The sequence below is a fragment of the Dendrobates tinctorius genome, unplaced genomic scaffold, assembly GCF_039654945.1.
Source record: "Dendrobates tinctorius isolate UK_male_01 unplaced genomic scaffold, ASM3965494v1 ptg000124l, whole genome shotgun sequence".
Classification (NCBI taxonomy): Eukaryota; Metazoa; Chordata; class Amphibia; order Anura; family Dendrobatidae; genus Dendrobates; species Dendrobates tinctorius.
Genome location: NW_027361792.1, coordinates 138,288 through 149,793, shown reverse-complemented (window position 1 = coordinate 149,793; position 11,506 = coordinate 138,288). Strand labels below are relative to the sequence as shown.

Genomic DNA, 11,506 nt, shown 5'->3' with positions numbered 1-11,506 from the left:
TGAAGCCGTAGAGAACGATTAGATGCGATGTCGCAGTGTGACGCCGTAGGGAACGATTGGATGAGATGTCGCAGGGTGACGCCGTAGGGAACGATTGGATGAGATGTCGCAGGGTGACGCCGTAGGGAACGATTGGATGAGATGTCGCAGGGTGACGCCGTAGGGAACGATTGGATGAGATGTCGCAGGGTGACGCCGTAGGGAACGATTGGATGAGATGTCGCAGGGTGACGCCGTAGGGAACGATTGGATGAGATGTCGCAGGGTGACGCCGTAGGGAACGATTGGATGAGATGTCGCAGGGTGAAGCCATAGGGAGCTATTAGATGCGATGTCGCAGTGTGACGCTATAGGGAACGATTGGATGAGATGTCGCAGGGTGAAGCCATAGGGAATGATTAGATGCGATGTCGCAGTGACGCTATAGGGAACGATTGGATGAGGTGTCGCAGGGTGACGCCGTAGGGAACGATTGGATGAGATGTCGCAGGGTGACGCCGTAGGGAACGATTGGATGAGATGTCGCAGGGTGAAGCCATAGGGAATGATTAGATGCGATGTCGCAGTGACGCTATAGGGAACAATTGGATGAGATGTCGCAGGGTGACGCCGTAGGGTACGATTGAGATGTCGCAGGGTGAAGCCGTAGTGAACGATTGGATGAGGTGTCGCAGGGTGAAGCCATAGGGAGCTATTAGATGCGATGTCGCAGTGTGACGCCATAGGGAACGATTGGATGAGATGTCGCAGTGTGACGCTATAGGGAACGATTGGATGAGGTGTCGCAGGGTGACGCCGTAGGGAACGATTGGATGAGGTGTCGCAGGGTGACGCCGTAGGGAACGATTGGATGAGATGTCGCAGGGTGAAGCCATAGGGAATGATTAGATGCGATGTCGCAGTGACGCTATAGGGAACAATTGGATGAGATGTCGCAGGGTGACGCCGTAGGGTACGATTGAGATGTCGCAGGGTGAAGCCGTAGTGAACGATTGGATGAGGTGTCGCAGGGTGAAGCCATAGGGAGCTATTAGATGCGATGTCGCAGTGTGACGCCATAGGGAACGATTGGATGAGATGTCGCAGTGTGACGCTATAGGGAACGATTGGATGAGGTGTCGCAGGGTGAAGCCATAGGGAGCTATTAGATGCGATGTCGCAGTGTGACGCCATAGGGAACGATTGGATGAGATGTCGCAGTGTGACGCTATAGGGAACGATTGGATGAGGTGTCGCAGGGTGACGCTATAGGGAACGATTGGATGAGGTGTCGCAGGGTGATACCATGATCCCAGTATTAAGTGTGCCGCCCCAGCTCCGTACACAGGTAGCAGACTGGCGTAGACACCATATGCAAATGAGACTGGCAGTGCACTAGGGGCGTGGCAGCGTACTGGCAGCAGACCACAACCCTCGATGCACTCCCAGTCTGATTTGCATACGGCGTCTGCACTGGCTTCCTTGTGACGGGCACATCGATCAGCCGCACCGATCCTTCCATAGGTAGAGCGCTCCGGTTCCCTTTCTGGGTCTACAGACGCTGTGGTGCTGGGTCCATGGTTTAGAGCCAGTATTGCACCAAAAGCTGCTAGGAACCTGCTAGATAAAACCTGCAGTGAGGTGTTCTGGGGTCTTCCATACTTGTGCCCCTCCGTTACTTTCACATTTACCAGTCGCAGTTTTCTGCCGCCCCAACTATGCACAATCTGACTAAAGTTTGCGCTTTTCGCACCACAGTTGCCAAAAGTTGTAAAAGTAGGCAAAGTTTATCACAAGGAGAGCGGCCAACAACGGTCAGCGTAAATCCAGAAAAGCCCACTCAGGACCCCCGGGTATGAGCCAGAATGGACCCCTGCCCCCTTGTACTGTACGGGCACTTGTCATCTGAACGGCTTCAGGCGCTTTTCCATTTCTCCAGGCCATGACATACCGTCACACTCATCTATATGCAGGGGGAGCTGCATTTTTAAAGGGTGGTCTCTGATGGGCTGCAGCGGTCACGTCTGTCCACCTTGAACCATCGTTGGGGGACGGGGCAGCAGGGATGGGTGGGGGGAGCGTGGCTTATTATAAGCACATTTAGAGATGTTTCGTCGTGGACAATCCCTTTAATACCCGGAATGTTTCACCTGGGTGTGAACGTGCGCTTCTCTGGATACGGGCAGGCACTGAATGAGACGGGTGACTCCTTTTATCACTTTTTAATTGAAATTCTTCCCCTTTAAAGATCAGGTCACATATGTAGCCTTCACCCCACCCCGATCACTTCCTAAGAACAGTGACTGATCCTACATCACAGGCTGTTCTGGGGGTTTTTTTTGGCAGTGGTCCATATCCCCTGGACTTCCACACAACTGCGGCTGCTGGGAGCAGTGGATCTGCATCCTCCGGCGCGGCCAAGGGTGGGGAACACCACTCTATAGAGATGGTGTTAATAATAAAGAAACATTGCAGAAGGCAATACACCCATAGACGCCAATGTATACAGCACGCAGTCAGCCGGGCCGGGGATTGCAGAGACATATCAGCACTGGGCAGCGCCGGAGATTGCATCAGCAGATGTCATCTATAGAAACCCGGAGGTCCTGATATCTGCAGAGAGGCAAATACCCGAACGTCCGGCTCAAAGGCCAAGTCCAGCGTCTGAGGGGGTGCACTGGTGGTCTCCAGCCTAAAGTGGTTAGTGAAGATAATAAGCACTAGTTAGGATTTCATATATCCAAGGACACGGCCGGGACTGAGCCACGAGTGCCCCTTAGGACAGGCAGACGTCTGACCAACCAGGACATTTCTTCCTGAGGGTCGTTGACTTTAGATTACTAGAAGCAAAGGGTTGATTGACAGCCGTCCTATGACCCAACGCAGAGCCGTAAAAGTCCACACCCCGATGCAAACCTTCTGCAGCCTTATCGGCAGTAGTCTCGGCCCGTACGAAATTGTGCCGATATTTTGGTGCGGATTTCACTGTTTTCTAAAGGCTCAAAACCGACCTGAAATCCGCAGGGGAAATTTGATCGGGTGCAGACTGAAGTTGGCGCTAGAGCTGGATCACGTGGGGATCTCTCAAGCTGCGGAGATCTGGTGGAACCTCATCCATCGTGCTAATACTGTAAGGCCGCGTTCACACATAGCATACACGGTGCATTTCTGGTGCAGAAAGTCCACTGAGGATGCGATTTCATGAGAACTCCTGCCACCGTGCGTCTATAGTGCGTGTTTTTTCATTGTAGGCTTCTATGGGGAACCTAAAAATGGAAAATAAATTAAAAAAAAAAAGTTTTGCTTTCAAATGCATAAAAAAATCCTTGTAAAATCTGCCCCAAAAATGCAAAATATTCAGAGCAGTTTACCATTGTGTTCTGTGGTGCAGAATAAAGCCGCAGATATTTCTACATGTAACTATGGCCAAATACACAGCAGAAAGTCTGCCCTGCCTCCAGCCTGTGCGCAGACCCCACGTGTGGCCCCCAACCTTCATTATTACAGCCTGTACCATGTAGTGAAGTGCAGGCGGTATATAGGATATGGATGTGAAGTCCTACCGCCCGCCATACAGGCAGATCACACGGGATCCCTGCCGCTCTGAGCCCGCGGCTTCCATCATGAAGCTTCCTGACGGCTCCGACCCCGCAGCAATACATCATCAAACAAACAACGCCAAAGGGAACGTGTCCTCAGAAAATGACCGGCCGTTTACATCAAGGTTCTGTAAGAGGTTTGCTTTTACTAATAATCCTGAAAAAAAAAATAAATTAATAAATTGGACAATTTTCACACTGATTACTGTGGCTGTACTAATACTTCATGTCCTTTCAGGAAGAGTTGTCAGCAGTTTCATTATCATCATAAGGTTTATAAGGATTGGTAACACAGGGCCCACCATTCACAATGGGTGGTGTCACAGCTCACCTCTTCCTCCTCCTGTACAATGACTGATCACACCTCTATATACAGTAGATAACACAGGATCCGTCATTCACAATAGGTGATATCACAGCTCACCTCCTCCTATACAATGACTGATAACACCTCTATATACAGTAACACAGGATCCACCATTCACAATAGGTGATGTCACAGCTCACCTCCTCATCCTCCTGTACAAAGACTGATAACACAGGATCCACCATTCACAAAAGATGATGTCACAGCTCACCTCCTCCAGTACAATGACTGATCACACCTCTATATACAGTAGGTAACACACGATCCACCATTCACAATAGGTGATATCACAGCTCACCTCCTCCTCCTGTACAATGACTGATAACACCTCTATATACAGTAGATAACAGGATCCACCATTCACAATAGATGATGTCACAGCTCACCTCCTCCTCCTGTACAATGACTGATAACACCTCTATATATAGTAGGTAACACAGGATCCACCATTCATAATAGGTGATATCATAGCTCACCTCCTCCTCCAGTACAATGACTGATCACACCGCTATATACAGTAGGTAACACACAATCCACCATTCACAATAGGTGATATCACAGCTCACCTCCTCCTCCTGTACAATGACTGATATCTACTGTATATATACCGTAAGTGTTAACAGGATCCACTATTCACAATAGATGATGTCACAGCTCACCTCCTCCTGTATAATGACCTTTGCACACGCTCATTAGATGCCTCAATACAAAGCACAGGATCTGTTTGTTTATTGCAGATCATGTACATGTGGATTTCTTGAAAACAGGAATAGTCCCAGTGGGCAAAATATTTCAAAGATTTCAGATTTTGCTTTTTTAATATGGATTGTGATATTAAAAAAAAAAACATTAAACTTAACACAAAATCCCGATCTAAACAATAGTTCATATTTCTTCTGGCATTTCCCCTATGGAGCGTCACTGTCAGACGGGCATAAATGGCTGCTGGTAACGAGGAGCAGTCAGATACATCGGTGCCAATTGTCAAGACGTTTTTACGGGGGACTCGGGTGCCAGGACCCCAATGATTGCAGAAAAAGGCAGAAGTGACCAGCGGAGGATGTGATGGGCTCTGCTCATGTCTGCGGCCTACAGAAAGTCCACACGCGCTAACCATGTGCCGCCTAGTGGAGCCGGAGGGGAACTGCGCCCAGCCGAAGGTTTCTGCCTTTTTTCAGCATCCCGACGTCTCCACCAATTGGAGACTATGATGTATCACCACAATCAATATTTTTGGATGTGGATGGGGCTGGTTTGTCTTGACGGGGCTCTAAACACAAGTATCTAAGCATAGATTTAGCAGTGGCCAGAAGACGGCAGAGGACATGGGCAGGTTCAGTACGCTTCACCAATGCCACCATTTCAGGCTGGCGGTCCCATCCAGCTTTCTTCTTTATGACCAGATTTTCATATATTTCAGATCCAAGAACCGAATCAACGAGCGACGTCTCCAGCTTTCCCCAAGTCATCATGCCAATAAAAACTGCAGATTGGTAAGCAGAAAGCGAATGCCGCTGGTGACGGTCACCACTGAGGTGGCGGGGTTTAACTTGAAGGTGTTGGCGTCCCCTTTCTTGTATTGGTCCCGAAACACGTAGATGCAGCCGTTGCAGCTGGCGATTTTCCAGAGCGCCGGCCGTGAGCTCCAGACCTCGGGCAGGCACAGCCGGGTGAAGCTGTCCAGCAACGGGTTATAACACACCAGCGAGTCCCCCTCCGCTACGATGAACACCAGGTCCTTGTGAACGGCCGCGTGCATTCGACCCGCAAACGGCAGCAGGTAGGGTTTGACGTGGCACTTCTCTGTGGTGGTATCGAAACACTGGATGACACGGGAGGGTTTGGTGAAGAAGTCCAGATCGTTCTCCTCGCCTCCCATTAGGTAGATAAGCCCGTTCAGGTTCACCCCCGCCGCCCCGGAGATGGAGACCTCCAGCTGACTAGTCTCTGTCCAGACATTGTCCGGTACTCGGTAGTAAATCACCACGTTAGAGAGCGAGTCCTGCAGGGTCTTACCCCCCAGGGAGTAGATGGCATCCTTGCCGGGCACGGACACCAGCGTATGCTGCAGACGGTCCCGGGGTAGTGGTGCGCATCGCTCCCAGTCCATGGTCTCCATATTACACTTCCACATTCGACGAGGTATGGACCCTCCTACCACGTAGAGATCGGCACCATGTTTGCACGCGGCAGTGATCTGGTGGCACAGACTGTTCTGTCCGCTTACACTTATAGAATCGTCCTGCGCACAATGGAGAGAGACGGCAAGGGAGTGCGTGCGAGATTCCTCCTTCCCGATCAGATAGATGTGCACGTTTTCCCCGATTTCCTTAAAGACATAAAATACACATGGAAACAATTAAGGCTGTGTGCCCACGATGCGTTTTGTTAAGCGTTTCCGCAGCGTTTGAGCCGGATCAGACGCTGCAGAAACGCTTAAAAGATGCATCAAATTAATTAGCATGCGTTTTTGGCTTTTTGTACAGAATCTGTATGCAGACAAGTGTTTCGGGGCGTTTGCCCCTCCTCAGTGCAAGGCAACAGACCCAATTCAGCTGTATGAGCGGCCTCTGAGGTCTAAGGGGCAACGTTTCTCCTTGGAGATATGGTAAACGAGCGACGGTGACACATGTACTGCGAGCGATCATAGAAAGGTGTCAGAACACGCAGAGCATCGCAGGTACTATAGGAAAGGTGTCAACGCCCAGAGCATCGCAACCAAGATAGAAAGGAGTCACAACGCGCAGAGCAGTGCAACTAATACAGAAATTAGTCACAACGCGCAGAGCATCAGTTTTGCTTTTCATTATATGGAGGTTACATTTACCACCTACTATAGCGGAGCCAGTCAATTTGCCGGACCTCCATCTAGCGGCCATGCCAGTGCTCCATGGCCGACGGACGGGAGCCCTGTGAATCCACCTCCTACCTGCATCCCCGATCCTTCTTTTGATTAGCCATCCTGGCGCTACATCATATGGCCGTCATGCCACCACCATGACATTGTGCCGTACCTACAAATCCGAAGCGGAGTGGGGCATACGGGCAGGAAGAAGGTGGCTAACAGGGCTCCCTCTTACGACAGCCATTGATGACTGACATGGCCGCTGGACTAGGGTCCTGCAAATCCACTCGCTTCTCTGTCCAGGAGAGAAGTCCCAGGAAATCGATGTGAAAATGATCCTAGCAGAAGAACATGGCGCTATGTACGGAAATCACTGCCAACGACGTCACCAAGTGTAAAGGAGGAGATGAAAAATGAAAAGAAGCACAAGGCGGATTGTGGCTACTGGATATGATGTCGGACGCCATGAGAACCCACTACATTATGTGAGGCCGTGCGGATCTGTACATACCCAGGTGTTCCCACACCTTGCACAGGGAAGCGCCGCACCCGAGCTCCACCTGAAGAAGAATCGGATTCACCAGAACGGGCACCTTTATCCATCGCTCCACGTCTGATCAGGTGTCCATTGTAGCAGCTTTCCACAGGCAATGAGACCGGTCTGCAGCTCCACAGACAGTGAGCTGCGATGCTCTGCGCGTCCCGACCCCTTTCTATCACAGCTGCGATGCTCTGCGCGTCCCGACCCCTTTCTATCACAGCTGCGATGCTCTGCGCGTCCCGAGCCCTTTCTATCACAGCTGCGATGCTCTGCGTGTCCCGAGCCCTTTCTATCACAGCTGCGATGCTCTGCGTGTCCCGAGCCCTTTCTATCACAGCTGCGATGCTCTGCGTGTCCCGAGCCCTTTCTATCACAGCTGCGATGCTCTGCGTGTCCCGAGCCCTTTCTATCACAGCTGCGATGCTCTGCGTGTCCCGAGCCCTTTCTATCACAGCTGCGATGCTCTGCGTGTCCCGAGCCCTTTCTATCACAGCTGCGTTGCTCCGTGTGTCCCGAGCCCTTTCTATCACAGCTGCGATGCGCAGCGTGTTTTTACCCCTTTCTATCACAGCTGCGTTGCTCTGCGTGTCCCGAGCCCTTTCTATCACAGCTGCGTTGCTCTGCGTGTCCCGAGCCCTTTCTATCACAGCTGCGATGCTCTGCGCGTCCCGACCCCTTTCTATCACAGCTGCGATGCTCTGCGTGTCCCGAGCCCTTTCTATCACAGCTGCGATGCTCTGCGTGTCCCGAGCCCTTTCTATCACAGCTGCGATGCTCTGCGTGTCCCGAGCCCTTTCTATCACAGCTGCGATGCTCTGCGTGTCCCGAGCCCTTTCTATCACAGCTGCGATGCTCTGCGTGTCCCGAGCCCTTTCTATCACAGCTGCGATGCTCTGCGTGTCCCGAGCCCTTTCTATCACAGCTGCGATGCTCTGCGTGTCCCGAGCCCTTTCTATCACAGCTGCGATGCTCTGCGTGTCCCGAGCCCTTTCTATCACAGCTGCGATGCTCTGCGTGTCCTGAGCCCTTTCTATCACAGCTGCGATGCGCCGCGTGTTTTTACCCCTTTCTATCACAGCTGCGTTGCTCTGCGTGTCCCGAGCCCTTTCTATCACAGCTGCGATGCTCTGCGTGTCCCGAGCCCTTTCTATCACAGCTGCGATGCTCTGCGTGTCCCGAGCCCTTTCTATCACAGCTGCGATGCTCTGCGTGTCCTGAGCCCTTTCTATCACAGCTGCGTTGCTCCGTGTGTCCCGAGCCCTTTCTATCACAGCTGCGTTGCTCCGTGTGTCCCGAGCCCTTTCTATCACAGCTGCGCTGCTCCGTGTGTCCCGAGCCCTTTCTATCACAGCTGCGATGCTCTGTGTGTCCCGAGCCCTTTCTATCACAGCTGCGATGCTCTGCGTGTCCCGAGCCCTTTCTATCACAGCTGCGCTGCTCCGTGTGTCCCGAGCCCTTTCTATCACAGCTGCGCTGCTCCGTGTGTCCCGAGCCCTTTCTATCACAGCTGCGATGCTCTGCGTGTCCCGAGCCCTTTCTATCACAGCTGCGATGCTCTGCGTGTCCCGAGCCCTTTCTATCACAGCTGCGATGCTCTGCGTGTCCCGAGCCCTTTCTATCACAGCTGCGATGCTCTGCGTGTCCTGAGCCCTTTCTATCACAGCTGCGATGTGCCGCGTGTTTTTACCCCTTTCTATCACAGCTGCGTTGCTCTGCGTGTCCCGAGCCCTTTCTATCACAGCTGCGATGCTCTGCGTGTCCCGAGCCCTTTCTATCACAGCTGCGATGCTCTGCGTGTCCTGAGCCCTTTCTATCACAGCTGCGTTGCTCCGTGTGTCCCGAGCCCTTTCTATCACAGCTGCGTTGCTCCGTGTGTCCCGAGCCCTTTCTATCACAGCTGCGCTGCTCCGTGTGTCCCGAGCCCTTTCTATCACAGCTGCGATGCTCCGCGTGTCCCGAGCCCTTTCTATCACAGCTGCGATGCTCTGCGTGTCCCGAGCCCTTTCTATCACAGCTGCGATGCTCTGCGTGTCCCGAGCCCTTTCTATCACAGCTGCGATGCTCTGCGTGTCCCGAGCCCTTTCTATCACAGCTGCGATGCTCTGCGTGTCCCGAGCCCTTTCTATCACAGCTGCGATGCTCTGCGTGTCCCAAGCCCTTTCTATCACAGCTGCGATGCTCTGCGTGTCCCGAGCCCTTTCTATCACAGCTGCGATGCTCTGCGTGTCCTGAGCCCTTTCTATCACAGCTGCGATGCGCCGCGTGTTTTTACCCCTTTCTATCACAGCTGCGTTGCTCTGCGTGTCCCGAGCCCTTTCTATCACAGCTGCGATGCTCTGCGTGTCCCGAGCCCTTTCTATCACAGCTGCGATGCTCTGCGTGTCCCGAGCCCTTTCTATCACAGCTGCGATGCTCTGCGTGTCCTGAGCCCTTTCTATCACAGCTGCGTTGCTCCGTGTGTCCCGAGCCCTTTCTATCACAGCTGCGTTGCTCCGTGTGTCCCGAGCCCTTTCTATCACAGCTGCGCTGCTCCGTGTGTCCCGAGCCCTTTCTATCACAGCTGCGATGCTCTGCGTGTCCCGAGCCCTTTCTATCACAGCTGCGATGCTCTGCGTGTCCCGAGCCCTTTCTATCACAGCTGCGCTGCTCCGTGTGTCCCGAGCCCTTTCTATCACAGCTGCGCTGCTCCGTGTGTCCCGAGCCCTTTCTATCACAGCTGCGATGCTCTGCGTGTCCCGAGCCCTTTCTATCACAGCTGCGATGCTCTGCGTGTCCCGAGCCCTTTCTATCACAGCTGCGATGCTCTGCGTGTCCCGAGCCCTTTCTATCACAGCTGCGATGCTCTGCGTGTCCCGAGCCCTTTCTATCACAGCTACGTTGCTCCGTGTGTCCCGAGCCCTTTCTATCACAGCTGCGATGTGCCGCGTGTTTTTACCCCTTTCTATCACAGCTGCGTTGCTCTGCGTGTCCCGAGCCCTTTCTATCACAGCTGCGATGCTCTGCGTGTCCCGAGCCCTTTCTATCACAGCTGCGATGCTCTGCGTGTCCCGAGCCCTTTCTATCACAGCTGCGATGCTCTGCGTGTCCCGAGCCCTTTCTATCACAGCTGCGCTGCTCTGCACCAGCGAGGATGGGCGTTATTGAAATGTAGCAAAAAGTAAACCGTAGTGTTGCAGCGATTCCCCTGCGGACTGTTCCTACCTTCAGGCTGGAGATCAGCACCTCGGAGAATCCCTCCCGTTCCTCCTTATTGTAGTGGATCCAGCTCTTTATGGCCGCGCTCGGATTCTGAGAACAGGGAACGCCGTCTGGTGGGAAGAAGAAGAATCAGGAAGAACCTGACAGGATGACATTGTGGACGATGGGAATTTACAGCGAGCGGAAGGGAACAGCTCACACTTTATAAGAACTCCGACTCCGTCAGTGAACGGAAACTTCCTTTTTATGCCCTATTATTATTATTATTATTGTTTCTCCAGCTCAGCGCAATTGCGATTAACCAGCCACATACACGTTTTATTTTACCATTTCAGAAGGTGAAAAAAAAAAAAAAAAAGGTGTACTTTCTATAGGAAAAAAAAAAAATTGGTTTGTGTCAGCATTTTCTGAGACTTCTGGCTTTTCTGTGCCGGTTCTTTACACTTCCCCTTCAGAGTACTCTATTTTGTATCTCAATTGATCGGACTTTTATGGAGGCCGAGATATAAAATATAATATATATTTCTTTATCCTTAGCTGGGGAATAGTAGTTGACTTTTTTTTCTCTCCATAGGGGACTTAGAGGGGATGTCCAGGTCAAGCACAATAGTCTATAAGTCACTCTATACGACTACAGACTTGTGAAGCCTCACAGCGCGCGCGGCCAGGCGGTCATGTGACTGCAGCTGTGCGATAATGTATAATCCCGGCCACATTCCAACTAGACGTGTGCGGCCTCGCTCGGTGCAAGTGAAGTGAACTAAGTGAGGCAAGTCTAGTTGGAATGTGGCCAGAAGTATGCATATCGCATATCTGCGGTCACATGATCGCTGCAGGCACTGGAGAATTCTGACAGCGTGCACGTGGATCGGGCAGCATGCATCAGCTGTCAGGCTCCCTTTAAAAGGGAATCTGTGAGCAGGATGTCCCCCATTAAACTACTTATATGCAGATGTAGTCCTCTTAAAGACAAGTCG

The 11,506-nt window shown here is 52.1% G+C and overlaps 1 protein-coding gene across 2 annotated transcripts in view; it reads right to left on the bottom strand.

The window, feature by feature from the left end:
* Positions 1–4,744: 4,744 nt before the first annotated feature.
* KBTBD4 (kelch repeat and BTB domain containing 4) overlaps positions 4,745–11,506 on the bottom strand; it is a 12,847-nt gene continuing 6,085 nt past the window's right edge. For both annotated transcript variants that reach the window (XM_073541552.1, XM_073541553.1), the window contains exons 3-4: positions 10,533–10,639; positions 4,745–6,274 (exon numbers count right to left, since the gene is read on the bottom strand). In XM_073541552.1, coding sequence (XP_073397653.1) covers positions 5,414–6,274; positions 10,533–10,639 — 968 coding nt within the window. In that variant the 3' untranslated portion in view covers positions 4,745–5,413. The remainder of the gene's footprint in view (positions 6,275–10,532; positions 10,640–11,506) is intronic.